Raw genomic sequence first — 22,125 nt, 5'->3', positions numbered from 1 at the left:
TTCTTTCACTATTTGGAAGCTACACTATTCCCAAGTGACATAGGCAATAAAATCTTTTTTGAAAAAAATTAGGAATCTTTACTAAAACTCCAATAAATAATGTAACTCAAGGTGTAAAAAAAATACCTAAAATATTCTTTACATCGCGTGCCCTGCGAAAACTATTGATGGTAGAATAAAATAATGTACTACGACTAAGTAGAACACATTATTAATATATTTATAAAAAGTGTCGCGACAGCATATGTCTAACTGTTATAGTTATGCCGTAATAAGTGTTCCTTCATTTAAAAAATTAAAACAACGTCAAATATCGTTGAAATTTTTGTTAAAGACCCGAGCGGAGCCGGAGCGGACCGCTTGTTAGTAATAAAGCTTCATTGGGAAAACGCGAATCGGGAAGAAGCGTTTGGCGCGTAATTTTAAAAATCGAATCTTGTGTGAAATTTTCTTCGACAAGAGCGCGGAATTTAATTACATAAAAATATTATAACAATATCGAGGGCCTTTTTAGTTTAAGCGGCATTTATCTTTGTAATTTAAGGGGCATTTTATTCGGTATCAGCATCCAACAGTTCGAAGTTTTTAATTGAACTTCAATTAAGTTTGCAGTTACTAAACATGTTGCTGATAACTCTCTTTCTGTAATCTGACGAAGCGTGTTGCGGATAATAATATGTACTTTTAGGTTATTAAAATAATATTTTGTGTAAATGTTTGGAAATAAATTAAGTTTACTCCATTCAAATAGCCCGAGAAGTTTTTTTGTTGTGATATTTTTTCCAAATGTTAAACTTTAAATGGCTCTCCTGTAAAATTGCAAAAGTGTCGTTTAAACCAAATAGCCTTTCACCCATCGTTACATATATATATAATTTACGATTTTTGTTATTTTTCTAAGCAGAATATATTAGAATTACTACACCAATTGAAATCAGTTTTATTTTTAATTTTTCTTATTTTAAAATTATGCTTATTGGTTTTTTGACTAGAAAAATTCACGAAGTTTTGGCGCGTCAATAAGCAGAAAAAAAAAACACGTAAAAAGTTTGAATGCTCCATAGAACAATGGATGGTAATGTTTTTTTATTATTACTTGAAAAACGAATCCACTCACTTAGCTATTATTACTGAAGTTAACACGTCATTTCGGTTCCTCCCGAACCACCAGCGGTGCTTTTAGATACCTCAAGCACCGGTCATCGTTCTCGTCGAACCCGTCGCTTGCGACCAAAGGCTCGACGAGTGAATTAACCCATAGACATAGCCCACTGAGTTTCTCGCCGGATCTTTTCAGTGGGTCGCGTTTCCGATCCAGTGGTAGATTCTGCGAAGCACTGCTCTTGCTAGGGCCAGTGTTAGCAACACACCCGGCTTGGGCCCCGTGAGCTCAACTCCACGTCAAGGAGAAGCTGATATAGCCTCTAAAGGCTCTCAGCTTAGGTAGGAAAAAAAACTGAAGTTAACACATACAGCTACATTAAGAAAACTGCTCTCTCCCTTGACGATAAGGTTGATTTTAGTTAGTCCTAAAACATTTAAAGCATTTATGACTTGAACACCCAGAGTTTGAGCTATGTATTTATATAATTAAAAATATATATTGTATTACTTTAGAATCAATATTATTTATCTATATTATTATAAATCTATTAATAGAGTATTATTAATTTTATTACTAACAAAATAATATTTTACGAAACTTTCTTCTGTTCATATATTTGTTAATGTTCATAAAAAAAAATTTTTTTTTGCTGTTTTTTTTAACTATATTGTGCGTCCTCAGAAAAATACATATAGGTACTGCCACTTATTAGCCCGCAGATATTGGTACTACCACCCCGCCTATTTCTGCCGCTTCAAGAGGAAGTGGAACTGGGACTTTTAGCTCACATGTCGAGATGGGTATTGGCATTTACGTTGTTGATGTCCATGCGCTCCTTTCAGGTAGGCCGTGATCTCGTCCATTTGTCTATTATATATCTATTCAACTTCATATCGAGGGGTGTAAGGCTGTTTGGTTTAAGCGACATTTTTGCAACTAACTTATTTACGCGCCAAAACTTACGTGAATTTTTCTAGTCAAAAATACCAATAAGCAAAATTTTAAATTAGAAAGATTTAAAATAAATCTGATTTCAGTTGGTACAATTCTAATCTATACTAATAGTATAAAGAGGAAAGATTTGTTTGTTTGTTTGTATTGAATGGGCTCCGAAACTACTGAACCGATTTGAAAAATTCTTTCACTGTTTCGAAGCTACACTATTTCCGAGTGGCATAGGATATAATCTTTTTTTTTTTAAATTAGGGATCCTTACTAAAATTTCAATAATGTAACCCAAGTGTAAAAAAAATACCTAAAATATTCTTTACATCGCGTGCCCTGCGAAAACTATTGGTGATAAAATAAAATAATGTACTACGACTTTGTAGAACACATTATCATTTACAAAAAGTGTCGCGACAGCATATGTCTAACTATTATAGTTGTACCGCAATAAGTGTTATATTATTTAAAAAAATAAAACAACGTCATTGAATATCATTGAAATTTTTGTTAAAGACCCGAGAGGAGCCGGAGCTGACCGCTAGTATTATTATATTCTGCTTAGACGGAAAATAACGGAAATCGTAAATATATAACAAGAGGTAAAGGCTATTTGGTTTAAGCGACGTTTTTGCAACTTTAAGGAGAGAGCCATTTAAAGTTTGAAATTTGCAAAAAATGTCGTAAACCAAAAAAACTTCTTCAGCTATTCGAACGGAGTAAACTTAATTGAAGTTCAATTAAAAACATCGAGCTGTTACGATGCTGATACCGAATAAAACGGACCTTTAATTACAAAGATAAATGTCGCTTAAACCAATTAGCATTTCAGCCCTTGTTATAATACTTCATTCTAATACTTCCTTCAGTAATCAGTCATTTGTGTAAATAGGAAATTAACGAAGCAGTTAATTCACTTGTATACAAAGAACGAACGCGTGTGAGGAAATCTATTTAACACGTGAAGCAAAAACTTTGTATCCCTTTTTATGAAAATCGCGCGGACGGAGGAGTATGAAATTTCCCACACTTGTAGAGAATATAGAGAAGGAGTGCAGAGTAATATATTTTTTTAAATATTGCATAAAAAATTCATTAAATCAATTTCAAAAAAAACCTTACACACACTACCATGTATTTGACACACACACTCATGCATACTATTTGTTTAATGTCAAACTTTTTTAATTGCTTCAAGTCTGTAGTCAAATTGTGAATAGATAAAATATTGTTTGTCTATAATAAAATTTGTCTATAGTGTAGTCTTGGCGAAATCTGTGATTATAGAAGTATATTATAGAAGTCTTTGACAATAGAATCATAATAGTGTACAAACTTATAACTTCAATTAATTATAGTCGAATTTCGTCTACTGCGGGACCACTAGTAGAAATTAAATACGAACATTTCAATTATAACTATGGCCGACCTGGTGGTAACTGGTCACCTGAGCCCATGGACATCAATAAGACACGACTTCTAAATCTCATTTTTACGGTGCAACGAGTGCCCCTTGGAACCAGAAGACGTTCGCGGCAGAAATAGGCGGGGCGTGTTCAAAAGAACGACAATAAATAAAAATTCGACATTAAACCATAGATGGATTCCGAAATCGTTTGCCAGTATGAAGGGAAGTCAAAAAAAAAAACTTTAAATTATTTATTAGCACCGCGGACGAGGTCAGTGACACCATTCGCGAATCGGTTCAGCGACCTCGCATTTTAAGCTTATTCGTGTGAAATAAGGCCTTAAATCTTTTACGTTTTAATATATTGTGTGTATATTTAAGTCAAGAATATACTAGACAGGGATTTTACGGATAGTTTCTGCCCCGAAACGGTAATTCGGTTTAGTCATGTATTCATGTTGCCGATGTCCATGGGCTCCGGTAGCCACTTAGCACAAGTTGGGCCTTGAGGTACGTGTACTGTTGGATGGAAGGAAAAAAAAAATCTGTTTTAGATGGGTGGACGAGCTCACAGTCCACCTGGTGTTAAGTGGTTACTGAAGCCCATAGACATCTACAACGTAAATGCGGCACCCACCTTGAGATATAAGTTCTCAAGTAGGTATAGTTACAACGGCTGACCCACCCTTTAAACCAAACCGCATTACTGCTTCACCGCAGAAATGGGCGGGGTGGTGGTACCTACTCATGCGGACTCACAAGAGGTCCTACCACCAGTTGCGCGATCCAGACTATTGCTGGATCTCTATGCTATGAGGGCCAGCTGTTATCGTGGTAGCATCATCCTCTTCCTTCCACACCGAGAAACTTAGCTCAGACCGAGCGGGATCAACGACTTACGTTCCCCAATAGGACGTCAGGTCATTTGCAGTCTCGGGAATCTAGACTTTTCGAAGGTCATTCCTGGATCGATAAAATGTTTAGCAGCGCGTTCATTGTGTGTGACGTCATCATTCCACTAGACCGCCGCGAGGGTTGAGATGTTTATAATTTTAGCAGCGAATGTGGGTACGTTTATTTTTTCTCTTGTAACTCCTAAACTATCTATGGTGCTTAGCAGTGGCACGCTTCATCTCCTTCCTCAAACAAGGCTTTTGGTAACAGTAGGCAGCGGCTAGGCCCTGCCCTTGGCATTGCTGATGCTGATGATGCCACGGTAACCACTCACCATTAGGTGGGACTATAAGGTCGTCTGCCTATAAGGGCATTAAGCAACTCCGACCTTGGCTATACTGGTAAACAGGTCCTTGAAAGACCTCTGACGAGAGCATGTAAGGGATGAACGAGGGAAGGTCTTCGATTGACAACAAGGCTCTGAAGGGACTGACATCAGTTTGAATGTCCAGAGCTTGTATATACGCAATGTTGTCTCGAAATGACTAGAACAATCTGGGTTTCTGCTGGTTTTCTTCAGCTTTGCTCTAGATGCGAGCCGTAATTCAAGGTTGCTCGGGGTCGCAAGCCGGTTTCCGATAACGCGACAAGTGTGAATGAACGATAATACGATTCGATAAGGAGTTAAGGTCGAAACTTTGGTGCCGCAAATCGCTTTCTTAATCGGAAGCGGTCCTTGGACCATATTCGAGATTTACGATGGCCGTATGCCTATAAATATGGTCCTTTCAGATGCGTATGGGTCCGATACGATCCGTTTAGAAGGAGACTCTTCGCCATTTCCTTGCAATTATCCCACTATGTCCTCTTTTTCCATTCAGACCTAACAAACTTAATCTCTGCACTCATACCCTTTACTCCCACATCCTCTTATAGACAGTCCAATCCAAGATCCTTTTAAGATGCCTCCTCAAATCACTATCTACTTTCATACCCAGAGTCTTTTTGTAGGAGGCCTTTTAGAAGAAGACTATTTCCTACAACTTTCAATATAGGCAATTTTCTTTCGATGACTGTATAGCCCGCAAACATCAGCGTGAATAACCCCCCCCCCCCCAAACCAGGCATGTTGACGGATTTTATAGCGCAACTGCCGTTCTTCCGGTTCTTCAAGCCGAAACGTCAACTTGATAGAATTAGACCGGCCAGAATATGGAATCTAAACGCAAATTGCCCTTACTACACGAAATAAAACATACATTTTAATACACATAAATTCAAAACGACGCCACAATGATACAAATGCAAAGTTCCTTCAAACCCACAATCGAAGACAAGCTTCATCGGAATTGTAAATGGATTGACATTTGACATCGCACCAACATTACGCATGTATAAACAATTCAAAACTGACTGACGTAACACACACCGAACACGGACTCCAAACCACAGGTTGTGTGCCCGCACGGGTAGGTAGATACCAGTTACCTGTCGCGACGCAGTTAGGGTTTCAAGCTCACATCTCAATGGTACGGGTGGCCACATCGTGACGTCTACGGGTTCTGGTATTTCAAGTAGATCGTCAGCTAGTACACCCACTTGAAACCTTGGGACATATTGGTGTACGTACCATATCACCTGATTCTGCTGTGAGGCTGATATATAGAAGCGGTATATACAAAAATGCCCAAATATTATTGTCTCTAAATAGGCGAAGTTGACATTGAAACATTTGTCTATACATTAAAGCTTTCTCTGAATCACCGACTTCTGACCTTAGAACCGAACTGTCTCACATTCAAATGCGGAAATAGAGCCTAGTTTTAAGACGATTTAGCAGAGCCAGAGGGACAGACAGCTGTTTGCTGCTGAAGACTCCTCAAAACTTCAAAGCGCGTAACAGTGTACGTACTTACGCAATGTGAAGGCCTTTATTTCCCACTAGAGTTAACCAAGGTCGTCTATAAGAAGTCTCAGTATCCCCATATGGTAGTGGTGGGGCTTATTGTCTGAACCAGCCCGTATAGAACCACCATTGCGCCTATTAAGATACAAGGAGGCTCGTATGTGAGCGATATTTACTTAATAAACAATAATAAGGACCTTACCTCTTGCGTCAGTTCATCTCCAGTATGGTTCCCCTCATCAGGCTCGACCTTGACGTCATTATAGTCCAACGGCTCGGTTTTGACGTCGGATATGTCCATCTCGCTCACGCCACTCGAACTGGCCGACGTGAAACTAGTGCTAGCTCTTTCCCTCTTAACGTCCAACACCAGTTCCTCTTCAAACATTGGAGCCAATTCATAGACCTCCGCTTCCAAAGGAGTGTTCTCAAGGAGATACTGTTCCAAGTTCTCCTGCTGTTGTTTTATGTCTAGTTCCAGGTCGTGTTTGAGGTCCGGATCGTCGGTGAAGACGTCCCCATAATCTTGAAGGTCGGCCATATTCTGGTGATATAAATTAGGCTCCTCCACCTCGATCTTCTCGGATCTTGCAGCAAAATAAGTCGCAAAGTCGATAGCGTTGTCACTGTAAAAGTCATCGGTGTTCGATTCGTTGACCTTGAGGTCGAAAGCCTCGTCCTGTTCCTTTTTAATTTGCATATTGTCCTGCTGCACCAGGAACTCGGTCACGTCGAAGGTTCTGGAAGCGATCTCCGGAAATATATCCGATTCGGTGCGATTGTGGAGGAAGTTGTCCGACACCGTCACCGTGGACTCGCGACTTTGGTCTTGGGCGTCCTCGTCGGTCACTTTGACCTCCTGGGCGACGTTGTCGTCCGCCGAGACGGCGTCCTGGTCGGTTGCGACCGACTGGGCCGCTGACACGGGTTCGACTGCGCCAGTTGCGACATCGTTCAATAAATATGTATGAAGAATCGGGCCACGGTTCTGCCACATCCGGGCATTATGTGCGCTTGGACCGTACCGGCCCAAGGAGTTGAGCTCTTCAAACAGCTGCCTCTCGTAGTTCACGAGGATGTTGTCCAGGGACTTGGGGTGGACGAACCTCGGCCGTATCAGCGTCCGGGCCTCCTGTTCCGGGGACAGGTCGGAACCGTTCGCGATGTGCAGACCGGCCAGCAACTGGGTCTCCCGTTCGAGGTAGTCGTCTGGGTCGATCCTGAGCAAACTCAAAACCAGAGCCAGGCGAAGTAGCTCGTCGCCATATAGTTTCTTCAGGGCGATCATTTTCGATGTATCAAAATTGTATTAGAATAAACTAATATTGAGCACTAAGATATTTTGAGATCAGATATATTTATTTATAATATGTATATGATATTTGGGGCTTTTATATACGAGTCCTTATTTTGTTACTAAAATGAATTTCCTCTCCGATCCTCCTTTTGCGTTTATCGGGAGACATCTTGGTTCTTTGTCACTTTCGCCCCGAAAAGTACCATTTCAGCGTAAACGTATACATTTTGATGCACACTACTGAGTCAGTTGGGATAGAGCCAAAAAAGTTTTTTTTTTTTATTTCAATTTGTTTATTCACTTTTATTTTTCACTTGACTTTTCTAATCACTTCTAGTACTGTGGCAGTTTGCGTTATAAATTTCTTTCAACTATAATAAAAGAAAATCTGTTACTAATACAATACAATTATTATCATCATAAATGACTAGAGACATTCACAGTTTTTTAAGGTAAACAATGCTTTATTTCATTACAGTTAAAATTCAATTTATTTTTTCGTTTTCCTAAGCGACACGCGCGTAATGCAAAATTTAAAACTTTCTAAATTTAAAATTACTCTGTTCTTTATTCTAAAAGAAATCGTCCGAATTCTATTTTTTCAAAAATGAATTCATTACAGTCGTCATTCAATATTACGATTTACTTGATACGCGTTTAGTGTTTACCGGTGACATTAACAATGTTAATGATTATTATAAACTTTAATCGTCTAAGAAAGAGATAAGTTTACGTTACAAATCACACGGTTTTTTCAAGAGCAGAATTTGCAGTCTTTTGTTTACCAATAATAAATCTATCATTCACGGAATGCAGCGCGACTGATAAACATTGTCAATTTTAAAATTAGAAATTCATGTTCGCAAAACGCCATATTGTTTTTGTTTACGATCGAAGCCCGATTATGATAGTGATAGTAATTTTGTTCAAGATAATAAACAGCAACACAATATCATAATTTGAAATAATACAAAAACATCCGTAACGAACCTTTGTCAAAAAGAAATTTTACAATTTAAGTTTCAAATTACGAACGCTTACAAAAAAAAAAATTCTTCAATTTTTTTTTTCTTTCGATACGTAAGAAACAGCTGATATTTTACATAAAAAAACTATTATTAATGTTTTAAACAGATTTTCACTATTCAACAGGTCGATTTTAGTCTTTTTTTCCGATTCAGAAACGAAAGAAATATTTACGCGGAAACAATGCCTTTGTTTACATGCGAAACGACGCGGGCCGCGCCGTCAGTCTTCATTGGCGCGAAAAACCGAACTGCGACTTCGGAGTTCGAACGCGAGTCGCGAACGTGGCGTCGCGCTGCCCGTTCAACGACCACAAAGTCACGACCCACCCGTCTACAATTATAAACAAACATTGCCAAACATCTGATAGATCAATGTAAACTGGTAGTTTTGCACGCGATACCTAACCAGTTTATCGTGAGCTTATCTTTTTAAGGCGCGTTGAGTAGAGACGGCTCTCTGCACACTGGACGTTGAACTTAGGTCATTTTGCTAGTTTTAGATCTCTCATTCTGTACAAGCCATAGTGACCTTTAATCGTATACGATTTAAAGGTGACTTTGGAATGTCACCGAAGAAATTACGCGCCAACACGTACATTGCACATGGCGCTAATTTTGTGGCAATATTCGATGAAAGATACAACTTTTACTTTTTTTTTTAAATGCATGATTCAGTCTTAACCTAGGTAACATTTTCTATTTAGTCAAATTGACGATTTCCGGCAAAAATAATAATATTATTTTACGGTCTCCGTTTTCAACAGCAATTATGATAATATCGCCTACAGATAAATAAGCATAGACAGTAAACATTTTCCATGTGAATCATTATCATCAAAGTATTTTGAGTCTGACGCAAACGTACTATAGTCTTATAATATGAGTCACTCAAATGAAGTCAGAAATTTAAAAAGTAATAAAAAAAAATATCGCAAATTTTGTTGTATCTGTGGTTTCACTTCCTATGAAGTGTTTTTTTTTAGTTTTATTATTATTTGTATACTGATAAGTGAACAAACGGTTTTAAACCCTACGCCATAGGAAATGATAACAGTTTGTTCTGTCACCGCGTGTCCATGGTATGCAGATAAAAAAAAAAACAAGCATTAATAGGAAGTTCAATTAAAAATCAACAAATAGTTCTCTATCGGTGGGGTTTTGGTCAAGAAATCTGACCAACAGTAATAAAATGAAGTGGTCTTGGCCTAAACAATAAGACGGCCGCCCGGCCGGTGCGTTCGTATCGAGCGACGCCACTGTGCCAAGGTTCGATTCCCGCAGGCGGGTACAATATTTGTAACGAAATACATACTTAAGAAATTCTCACGATTGACTTCCATGGCGAAGGAATAACATAACGTGTAATAGAAATCAAACCCGCAAAATTATAATGCGTAATTACTAGTGGTAGGACCTCTTGTGAGTCCGCGCGGGTAGGTACCAGCACCCCGCCTATTTCTGCCGTGAAGCAGTAACGCGTTGCGGTTTGAAGGGCGGGGCAGCTGTTGTAACTATACTGAGCATTACGCATTTACGTTGTAGACGTCTATGGGCTCCAGTAACCATTTAACACCAGGTGTACTGTGACCTCGTCCAAATAGCAATAAAAAAATGGTTGACTGTCTAACGAGGACTAGCCTACACCATAACAGCTGTGCCACTCTTCAAAACGGGCATCTGCTCAATGATTATCTAGAAGATTGCACAAAGTGGGAATGAGTTGCTCGCTCCGGGCATTTCAATATTGCAATAATTGTTACGTTATAATACTCATTATAAAAAATGAATATTTAAAAAAAAAGACATGCCCGCTGAGTTTCTTGCCAGTTCTTCTCAGGACGGAGGCTACTTTTTGTGAATTGGCGGTAGTTTCTTTTTGACGTTCAACATACCTATGTACTTTCATTTATGTTGGATAATTTTTTTTATTGGATTTGCTACGCTAAGGGCTGAATACATTCTACACCCTAGTGCGTCCAGAATGAGTCCTAAGTTGTTTTTCAGGAAGATCGCACAGGGCCGTCCACGAAAACATAGTCAAACGGGTCCTTTGGCACCATAATCAGATACGTGCAGTCTGTATTTGGTCTGGTCGGAGTGGTTTACCTTGTCGGCCAGTCATGCCTGAAACGGCAGTATGGATCGCCCGACCAAGGCAGATAAGGATATCGGAGAACATTCTTACGTTCCGCTCGTGGACTGAAGGATAAGACGACCGGTGTTCGAATCCTACCTATTCTATGCACACAGAGGACACAGGAATCACCCAAAGCTCGCCACAACGACCGCTTTTGCACTACTATCCCGCGACCCACAGCAGGTCATCAGTCCTACTCTAAATAGCCAAGTACCAAATGTCCCAAGATAATATATAGGTACCTGTGGCGGGTATCAATCACAGAACACAAGATATTTGACAGATGCCTGAATCTCGCTTACGACATTATCAAGATAAGCTTGCAATTACACCAGTTCGATGGAAGATCCTCTTTCCCTTTGTCATTAAATCCCCCAAATACTTAACACGTGGTCACGAATGCTTTCCCCGATGAGCGAATATCGTGTAACAAAAATTAAACCGGTATTAAATGTGATAGCGTAATTACTGGCATTATATATTATGTATTCTGCGGCAGAGCATTGAGATCCTATTTGAGGAGTAGGGCAGGCGCAGAATCGAGACTTCCGTAACAACTAGGTTTTTTTTATTGCTTACATGGTTGGACGAGCTTACGTGATTACTGAAGCCCATAGACATCTACAACGTAAATGCGCCAACCCACCTTGAGATATAAGTTCTAAGGCCTCAAGTATACAGTAGTACAACGGCTACCCCACCCTTCAAACCGAAGCGCATTATTGCTTCACGGCAGAAATAGGCAAGGTGGTGGTACCTACCCGTGCGGACTCACAAGAGATACTACCACCAGTAAAAAATCCCGTAAGTAGATTCCCATTAAATACCCGAACGAAGAGCAAACAAATATAATCATCAGACAATCTATGCCCGATATTCAAATCGGCGACCCTCGGCGGAATAATCAGCGCTAACCACTGCACTAGTCAGTTAGATTATTAGGGGAATCAATTAAATACTAGTGGTCTCCCGGTAGTCGAAATTCGGCTGTAATTAATTGAAATAATAAGTTTGTACACTATTTTGATTCTATTGTCAAACTTATAAACTTCTATAATCACAGATTTCGCCAAGACTAGGTAGTCTTTAGACAAATATTATAAACAATATTTAATCTATTCTCAATTTAACCACAGACTATAAGCAATAAGAAAAGTTTGACCATAAACAAATAGTATGCATGCGTGTGTGTGTCAAATACATGGTAGCGTGTGTTATGTTTTTTTTATTGATTTAATGTTTTTATTATGCATAATAAAAAAAAAAATAGCATTCTGCACTCCTTCTCTATATTCTCTACTAGCGACCCGCCCTCGCTTCGCTTCGGAAACATTAAAACACACATGAAACCAAAAAAAAATTAAAAAAGAAGCCTATGTTCATCAAGGACAATGTCGGCTTCTAATGGAAAAAGAATTTTTCAAATCGGTCCAGTAGTTTCGGAGCCTATTCGAAACAAACAAACAAACAAATCTTTCCTCTTTATAATATTAGTATAGATAGTATAGATATAGATAAGTGTGGGAAATTTCATACTCCTCAGTCCGAGCAATTTTCGTAAAAAGGGGTACAAAGTTTTTGCTTCACGTATTAATAAATAGATAACAATAGTAGGTGGCACCATTAATCGCTGCGAATATCTAAAATCCGCTGTTGGGCGCTACCAGCGAGGGGCATCACTTTCTCCGAATCATACTTAATTTGTGGGCCTCTTAAAGAATTCGCGCGCTTTCTGAGTTTCTGTTTTCGCGAGAGATTCTATCTAAACTTTCGTAATTCGATCGGTCGGGTACAGCGTTGCCGCGCAAACTTTCGCTGGATTAGGCGCGTGTGTGACGTCATTTGTGGCCACGCATGTGTCATTTCGGATGCGTGTAACGTGACAGAACTGCGTGCGTTTTTTTTTATTACAGGATGTTATTCCTTCACCGTGGAAGTCAATCGAGAACATTTATTGAGTACGTATTTTAGAAAAAATTGTACCCGCCTGAGATTCGAACATCGGTGCATCGCTCAACACGAATGCACCGGACGTCTTATCCCTTAGGCCACGACGACTTACTAATCAAAGAAGTAGATCAAAAAGCAACAACGATTCGCTACGTGTGACGTCATATGTCAGTTTGCGGAAAGGCTGGTCATTGCGGTGAAACTTGGGTTAGGCCTATGTCCAGCACTGTGGTCTGATGATGATGACGTCATTTGTGGGCTTTAAGTTTTTTTACATTTCAAAGATACAACAAAAAAATATGGAGGTATACAAAATGAAATTTATTGATTAACATAAGGACAAACAAAATTTTATCCAATTCCTTTTTCGATACATTGCGAAGGTAGTCGATAATAGTATGTGGCGGGTAGCTAACATAGAAGGCAAGATATTTGAGAGATGCCTGAAACTCGCTTACGACATTTTCAAGATAAGCTCGCATATATACAAGTTCCGAACAACCACATTCGGAGCATCGGTCTACCGAGGAATATCACTCGCTCGGTGGAAGATCTACACATCACATGGTGGAATATCTAACTATTATAGTTATGCCGCAATAAGTGTTCTTTTATTTAAAAAAATAATACGTCAAATATCGTTGAAATTTTTGTCAAAGACCCGAGCGGAGCCGGAGCGGGCCGCTTGTTTTATAATATTATGATTGTCTTTTACATTTTCCCAGAATTGAGGGGCGAAATGATATATTTTTAAGTGACATTCAGCTTAACACGCGACATTTATCTTTATTGTGAGTAAAGGTTCGTTTTATTCGGTACCAGCATCAATAGTTCGATGTTTTTAATTGAACTTCAATTAAGTTTACTCCGTTCATATAGCCAAAAAAGTTTTTTTGTTAAACTTTAAAAGGGCTCTTCTGTAAAATTCCAAAAATGTCGCTGAAACCCAATAGCCTTTCTTCACCCCTCGAATTTTTTTATTATTTTTAAATCGACCTTTGCCTAACACCGTTTACTTGCAGAGACGGATTTTTCACCACTTTTGACGTCATCAGATACGTCAACCGACGCAGAAGTTGGCCCAAGAGTTGTCCAAACGGCGCACAAAAGTCCCCTATTCAATTTTACCTCTTGTTTAAAACAATGTACTCGAACAATGACCTGCGGAATATTCCTTTTCGAAGGCCCGCACCGTTCCAGAGAACAACAGAACGAAGCCATACAAAACGGCGAGTTGGGCACAAAGCACGCGAATACAATTTCCTATGGCAAAACAAGCCAGTTCTGCGGTCTTTTATTGCCCTTGTATGCGTAAATACGGCTCACCTTATGAGTGGTTCGGTCACACACGGACATCAGCAATGCCAGGGACAGGGCCGAGCTGCTGCCTACCGTTACCAAAAGCCTCGTTTGGAGAACGAGATGAAACTTACCACTGCTAAGCACCATATATAATTTAGGAGTTATAAGAGAACAAATAAACATACCCGCAAAATTATAAACATCTCATCCCTCACTGCGGTCTAGTGGAATACTGACGTCACACACAGTGAACGCGCTGCTAAACATTTTATCGATTCAGGAATGACCTTCGAAAAGTTACAGTTAAGTACTCTCCACAAGGCTCGTTTGAAGAAGGACATGTCTAGCGCTCGGGGAACACCGTAAGGGAAGCTCATTGCAAAGCCGGCTCTAGTGGCAGAGTGCACAACACACAAAACACAGTGGTTCTAGGTAGCATGGATGAACTCTGCTTCGGTGGCGGGCGGTGCGATGGTAAAAATGACATGATGGGCTCATCTCAAACAATTCCTCAAAGCACTCTCCAAGTAGAAAAACAGAGAGAACCGAAATCCCTCCGCGGACCCAGAGATCCCAAGCGATACCTGAAAATTATCGGGTAACTACGCGACTCAATCGTGTCGTTGTATAGAGAGAGAAAGAGATGACACCGAAAAACCCAAAACATCAGAACACTAAGTTTCCCGCTGGATCTACTCAGCGGGTCGATCTGATAGTGAATGTATTTGCCAAGCAGTCAATCTCGAGCTCTCAGATCTCCCTCAAAGGCTCTCGGGCGGCTGTTAACTAATCCTACCGCTCCCAACTAACCCCCACCTCACCCCCATGACCTGGTAAAACTAAAGAGACCGTATGGCCACCGGTGACCCTTTTTCCTAATAAAAAGGACAAGAGACAGTCGAGCGCGGCTTTTAATTCGCCAAGTACTCACGACCTGACAATGAGGGTAGTGACGTCATAATTCCTGACGTCACTACTTTCAATAACTCGGCCATCGCATTCGGCGACCAAGCTACGAAGTCCAAGCCTACAGAACCCTCAACCGTGTCCCGACGCGGACTTTGCAATTTTTTTATCTGCATAATTCTCACATGCTAGCGCCTACCGTATATGGCTTAGCATCTCAGCTAGACCGGGCGCCCTCGGTGACTCATTCGACACACTATTGGAACTCGCAAGGTTCGATGCCGACTATTTAGGGCGTGGAACGCGCTAGAAAAGGACAGCGAACCTACAGAGTCCGTAAAGGTTTTTGTTCTATTTATAACATGGATATGTGATTCGGAGGGCCCTCGTCTGCGTGGAGCCAAACGGAGAGCGCTGGTGTATTGGAATTTCGGTCCAGAGATGTGAGCGGAGGCTGCGTGGTGGTCTGGGATGGCTACAAACCATCTCTTCCCTTTGATGTATTAAGGCAACTTAAGGATTCAGCGGATATAATGCAGTAGCGCTCTCTGGTGTTTTCTGGCCTATTGAACCTACACAAGTAGGTACCACAATCCTGCCTATTGCCGCGAAGCATACGTTCCCCTTTGAAGAATTCTTGGAGGAATCCACAAAGGGAGGGTTTTGCACTAAGCGTGTGAAATTTCTTGGTAGACCGACATGCGACAGTCCGAATGTAATTGTTTGGAGCTCTTATATATCCAAACTTAAGACAGAAAAGCGTATGTTACTGAATGTTCATAGCTATTTGGTTTAAGCGATTTTTTTTCAATATTACAGGACAGCTATTTAAAGTTTAAAATTTTGGAAAATATCATATCAATCATATTTTATGTATATAATGTCGTTTCTTTGTTTTCAGAGCAACGCCATGTTTATTGCAAGTTGCAAATCCTAGTAAATTAAATAGAAAAAGTGATATGTATGGCACTGTTTGTCCATGCTGATCGTGACAGTAATAAACCAGTACGCGCTCAGAACGGTTGTTTGTTTTCCTAGTCACATACTTCTCACTGGCGACGAGTCGTATTAATTTACCCACGCGTAAAATAAAAATTAAAAAATGTCTTATTTGGGAAATTTACCAATTTACGATCATAAAACATGTGAATGGTCTATTTTCAAGAGTCGTTTAACACAGTTTTTAAAAGTAAATGACGTATCGGAAGAAAAGAAAAGTGCTATCCTCATTACGCACCTCTCCGATGAGGCGTACCGTCTAGTGCGAAATTTAGCATACCCCAAAGATGCTGATTCATTTTCGTATGTGGAGCTGGTTTCATTACTCGATAATCATTTTAAGCCAAAGAAGTGTTCATATACCGACAAGGCTCGTTTTTATGGGGCTACGAGAACCCCAGGCGAATCATTAGGAGACTGGGCGGCGCGACTTAGGGGGTTGGCAAGTTATTGCGAATTCGGCGCGGCTTTGGAAACGAACCTTACGGATCGTTTTGTCCTAGGCCTGGGCTCAGGTCCAGCACGAGATAAGCTGTACGAGCAGGACCCATCAAAAATGAAAATCGATCGAGCGTTAGAAATAGCCCAGCAGGCAGAGAGTGCGAGGGAGGCTAAGTTCATGGAAGTTAGTGTTAAGGAAGAACCTGTGTACCGTGCCTCCTTCACGCTCGACGATAGACGTGAAGCTAATCGACGAGCGCGGACGAGTGAGCCAAGCAGTGGTTATTCAGGGCAGCGGCAGCGGTCCCACCTTGGTGATGGTCAATCAGTTCGCGGGCAGCAACCACGTCGTGACTTCCCAAGGTGCTCGGTTTGCGGGTTAAGAAACCACGACGAAGAGAAGTGCCGTTACAAGGGCTATCGCTGTCAGAAGTGCGGTGAAAAGGGACATTTAAAAAAAGTGTGTGACAAAAATGTGCAGATCAATAATATTTGTGATGACCACGATAAAGGTGTCGGCCACATTCCGGATCCTGACCATTGTGAGGAATGTCATAATTATAGTTTAAAGTACGTGTCTGATAAGCCGATTAATTTAAAATTATTGCTAGGTGGCAAGAGCATAACAATGGAGTTAGATTCTGGTTCTGGGACATCAGTGATATCAAAATCATTATACGATACATTGTTTTCGAAGTACAAGTTAAATAAATGTAACATCAAAATGTGCCTTTATAACGGACATAAAATTTCACCGGAAGGGTATTTTGATATCGAGGCAAAATTTAATCAACAACAAAAAAACTTAAAATTATTTGTTATTAAAAACGGTGGCCCTCCACTTCTCGGTCGAGATTTTATGTCCGCCTTCGGTGTAACGTTTACCACTGGTCTTCATAACATTTGTTATACCGATAAAGATGTTCAAAGTTTGCTAGAACAATTTCCAGATCTGTGGCGTGACGAATTAGGGTCATTCACAAAATTTCAGGTCGATTTAAAATTAAAAGAGGATGCTGTACCAAAGTTTTTCAAACCTCGAACGGTACCATTCGCGCTCAAAGCTAAGGTAGAAGCCGAGTTGGATAGGTTAGTGCGCTTGGGGATATTAGTTCCTATTAATCATTCGAAATACGCCACCCCCATAGTGCCAATTCTCAAAAATAATGGTACAGTTAAAATAGCCGGCGATTACTCAATTACTTTAAATAAAGACCTTCTTATTGATAAGTACCCATTGCCTAGAATAGAAGAGGTTTTTGCGAAGCTAGGTGGGGGGGTTCAGTATTCTAAAATTGACCTAAAAAATGCATATAATCAATTTATTCTAAGTGAGTCATCACAAGAGCTAACTACAATAAATACGCCAAAAGGTCTGTTCAAATACACTCGATTAGTCTATGGCTTAGCGAACGCTCCAGCAATTTTCCAAAAAACAATGGAAACACTTCTAGCGGGCATAGAGGGCGTGAGTTGTTGGTATGATGATATATGTGTAACAGCCCCCGATAGATATACTAATTTATGTAGGTTACGTGAAGTATTAACTAGGCTTAATGATTCTGGTTTACGCTTACAAAAAGAAAAGTGTGAGTTTTTTAAGGATAGTGTAACCTACCTAGGCTATGTTATCAATAAACATGGTTTACGTACATCCCACGATAAGGTTCAAGCAATTTTACATGCTGCGGAACCCACCAGTGTTACAGAATTAAAAAGGTTCCTTGGCGTTGTAAATTATTACAGAAATTTTATTCCCAACGCATCATGTATTATGAGTCCACTTCACGAGTTACTCCGCAACGGCGCGCAGTGGGAATGGACGGAGCGGCAACGTCGCGCGGTGCATCAGGTAAAGACCGAGTTGGCATCGGAGCGCGTCCTTGCCCACTTCGAGCACGACGCTCAGCTGATTCTGACCGTAGATGCGGGCCCAGGCGGCCTCGGCGCGGTGCTGGCCCAGAGGTGCGGCGCCGACGCAACCGAGCGCCCTCTAGCATACGCGTCGAGATCGTTAACGGCTAGCGAACGCAACTATAGCCAAATTCAAAAGGAGGCTACAGCGATCGTTTTCGGAGTTAAAAAGTTCCACCAGTATCTCTATGGTCGCGATGAGCCGTTTATTTTGAAAACTGATCACCGGCCATTAGTTTCTATTTTTAATCAAAAAAACGGCATCTCTGTAACGACGGCTTTACGATTGCAAAGATATGCAATCATTCTGTCCGCTTACAACTATGTGGTTCAATATACTACTGGCGGTAATAATGTAGTCGCTGATTTTTTTTCGCGTGCCCCCTTGAAACTATCGCAGAGCGAAACTGATCCCGAAAACGATGCTGTATATACCTTGAAATTTTTAGATACTACACTGCCGGCAGTTGTAGTCAGTGACATTAAAAAAGCCACTGAAACCGACAAAAACTTACAAATGGTGATTAAATACATGAACCGTGGTTGGCCACGAAAAATAAAATGTAACCTAATACTACCATTTTTCCATTGCAAATCTGATCTTCAATATGAAAACGGACTCATACTGCGCGGACATAGGGTTGTTATTCCAACAACGTTGCAGGATCGTATGTTGCGTGAGCTTCATAGTACACACCTAGGTATAGTGAAGACTAAGAGTAGTGCCAGAGGTAGGATGTGGTGGCCAGGCATCGACGCCGATATAGAACACTGGATAGGCGCGTGCGACTCCTGCGTGCAGTTGCGCGTTGCGCCACCTCGCGCGCCGCCTGCGCCGTGGCCCCGTGCCCCCGCCCCGTGGAATCGCATACACTTGGATTACATGTCAATAGGGCAACGAATTTACTTAATAATCGTGGACGCATTCACCAAGTGGCTTGAATGTTTATATATGCAAAACGGAACTACTACCTTAGCCTTGATAAATAAATTAAAGTATATTTTTTCTATTTTCGGTATACCTAACGTTATTGTTTCCGATAACGATGTCAAAATAAATTCTTATGAATTTAATGAATTTTGTTCTAGCAACGGAATTAAGTACTTAACGAGTCCTATTTATCACCCATGTAGTAATGGCCAAGCCGAAAACTCAGTACGAACATGTAAAAAAATGATCAAATCAGTAATTATTAATGAAAATTTATCACAACATGCTATTCATGAAAAGCTTTTGGGGTGTTTATTTGACTACAGAAATACCGAGCACTGCACCACGGGGCAAACACCTGCAAAATTAATGTTCGGCCGAAATTTACGAACTAGACTTGATCTTATTGTGCCAGAAAAAAAGGACATAGATAACATTTACGGTTCTGGAAAAAGGGAATTTCAACCCGGTGAAATTGTATGGGTCCGGTGGTACAGTTTTCGGAAAGTAAGCTGGGAAAAGGGGGAAATAAAAAGAAAAATAGGATTAAGGATGTATGAAATTTATATTTTTAAAAATGAAACAACATGTTTTAGGCATATCGATCAGATTCTTAGAAGTAAGGAAGATTTTGAAAAAAAGAGTTGTATTACTAGTACGTCGCCTCCATTTTCCAACACAACAATTTTAGCAAAACCTAACAAAACCAATTATAGCGATGGTTCGATTATGACTTCTGTAGCTCAACAGGCTGTGGGAATGGAAAGTGGAGACGGACGTAACGAGCAAGAAAATGTAGTAACCGATATTGGTGACATTGTCCAGCCAACTGACGAGATCTGGGGTGATTGCGAAGAAGTTGACCTTGAACGGGAGAACCTAGTTCCTGGCAGTTCAGCCGAGCCTCCGGCGCCGCCGCTGGCGTTGTCGTCACCAGTCGCGTCTAAACGTACCTCACCTGTTTCTGATCCACATCAGCCCGGACCCTCGTCCTTAACTTATTCCCCACCGCTCACACGTCGCAAGAAGAGAGTTGATTACAAGCAATTCTATTATTGATTATATTTAATTTCTATTGTTGTCAGGTTCCAAAATTAGTGTGGAGGAATGATATGTATGGCACTGTTTGTCCATGCTGATCGTGACAGTAATAAACCAGTACGCGCTCAGAACGGTTGTTTGTTTTCCTAGTCACATACTTCTCAAAAAGTCTTATAAAACGACATTCAAAGTCCACCAATCTCAATTCCTTTTTATTCTTCCTATTTAATTACTTTTTTTTTAATAATAATAAATAAATAAATATTTACTAACAATCACGCCACGTTAACTGGTCCCGTGATAAGTTCGTAAAGAACTTGTGTTACAGGTACCAGAAAACGGATATAAATGTAAGATTTTTATTATAAACATACATATATTTAATATAAATCTATAACCCTGGAAAAGACATTTTATCTTTATCATACAATATCTTCCCTTGGCAGGATTCGAACCTACGACCCCCTTGTGTAGTGACCATGTCACTTACCGCTACACCAGACGGCAGTTTATTATTTATTAACTAGCTGACTCGGCAGACAAAAAAAAAAAAAGCTTCGTAGTGCCTCAATCGATAAATAAAAGACCTAAACTTTTGTATAAAATAAACTTAAAACAAACAAAAGGAATCCGTCCGACGGGGACACATCAAGGGGAAAACAAAACTGTTATTTTTATTTAATTCCGAGCATTTTCATATTTATCTATCTTTTAAACTTCTCTGGACTTCCACAAATAATTCAGGACCAAAATTAGCCGAATCGGTCCAGGCGTTCTCAAGTTTTAGCGAGACTAACGAACAGCAATTCATTTTTATATATATATAGATAGAAGATAGATAGATAGATATAGATTAACAATATGCACGAACATGGCAGATGTCATCTCCTTCAACATCAATGTATGTCACCATTATCGAAAGCGTCTCCTCTATGATTACATAGGAGCTATAGAACGCTGTACAAATGCAGGTACTATAAATAAATAGTTTCTTTACATATATTCATAAAGTCACACCCTGTATCTGTACATACCTAAGAGATGTCCGTTTACCTATTTTCATTGTATTTAGAACGGACAACGTCAGCCAAGAACTTAAACAATTGTGACAAGGTCGCCTATCAACGAGGATCCGCGAGCAGGAAATTTAATTTGACGTCTTTAATAATTTCTATATACACACAGACTATTTTTTACCGTGATTTTTATCACTACATAGTATAAAACAATGTCGCTTTCTCTGTCCCTATATCCCTATGTATGCTTAAATCTTTAAAACTACGCAACGGATTTTGATGCGGTTTTTTTTAATAGATAGAGTGATTGAAGAGGAAGGTTTATATGTATAATAACATCCATTAAATAGTGGAGAAATCAATAATAAATTACAGTTTCCGAAGCGAAGCAAGGGCGGGTCGCTAGTGTTTAATAATCCCCAAAAAAGGAGTTTACTCAAAGTGGTCGTAAGAAACTAGATTGAGTTAAACTCAAAACCTTTACATGCAGTTACCAGAGGGAGTACTAAAGAGTTACTAGGGAGCTTGGGTAATATAAAGCTTTAGACAATGTGATGGCTTCGAGATATCAAGCGAATGCCCGGTCATCGTTCTCGCCGAACCCGTCGCTTGCGACGAAGGGCTCGGCGAGTAAATTAACCCTCAGACATAGCCCACTGAGTTTCTCGCCGGATCTTCTCAGTGGGTCGCGTTTCCGATCCGGTGGTAGATTCTTTTTTTTTTATGACTGTAAAATTACTGGAGGCCTTTCCAGTTTCACCAGGACAGGTGGGCGAGCAAAGGTTCAGCCAGGAGATCCGGCGAGAAACTCAGCGAGCTGATGCATGAGTTAGGTTGCATGTCGACCTCTTTGTCGAGTTCGACGAGTACGGTTACCGGGGTCCCTAAAGGCGAATTTACATTAT

At 40.2% G+C, this 22,125-nt stretch overlaps 1 protein-coding gene across 12 annotated transcripts in view; it reads right to left on the bottom strand.

Moving 5' to 3' along the window:
• Window positions 1-22,125, bottom strand: part of LOC101735722 (segmentation protein cap'n'collar) — a 143,317-nt gene that overhangs the window by 97,993 nt on the left and 23,199 nt on the right. For 5 of the 12 annotated variants that reach the window (XM_038014008.2, XM_038014015.2, XM_038014009.2 and 2 more), the window contains exon 2: window positions 6,461-7,926. The exons of 1 other annotated variant lie outside the window; for it this stretch is intronic. In XM_038014008.2, coding sequence (XP_037869936.1) covers window positions 6,461-7,546 — 1,086 coding nt within the window. In that variant the 5' untranslated portion in view covers window positions 7,547-7,926. 6 more of the 12 variants (XM_062670949.1, XM_062670947.1, XM_062670948.1 and 3 more) reach the window with 5 other exon arrangements.

This window comes from Bombyx mori, chromosome 11 (assembly GCF_030269925.1).
Source record: "Bombyx mori chromosome 11, ASM3026992v2".
Classification (NCBI taxonomy): domain Eukaryota; kingdom Metazoa; phylum Arthropoda; class Insecta; order Lepidoptera; family Bombycidae; genus Bombyx; species Bombyx mori.
The sequence above is the reverse complement of the archived record's forward strand: the minus strand, read 5'-3'. Positions and strand labels throughout refer to the sequence as shown.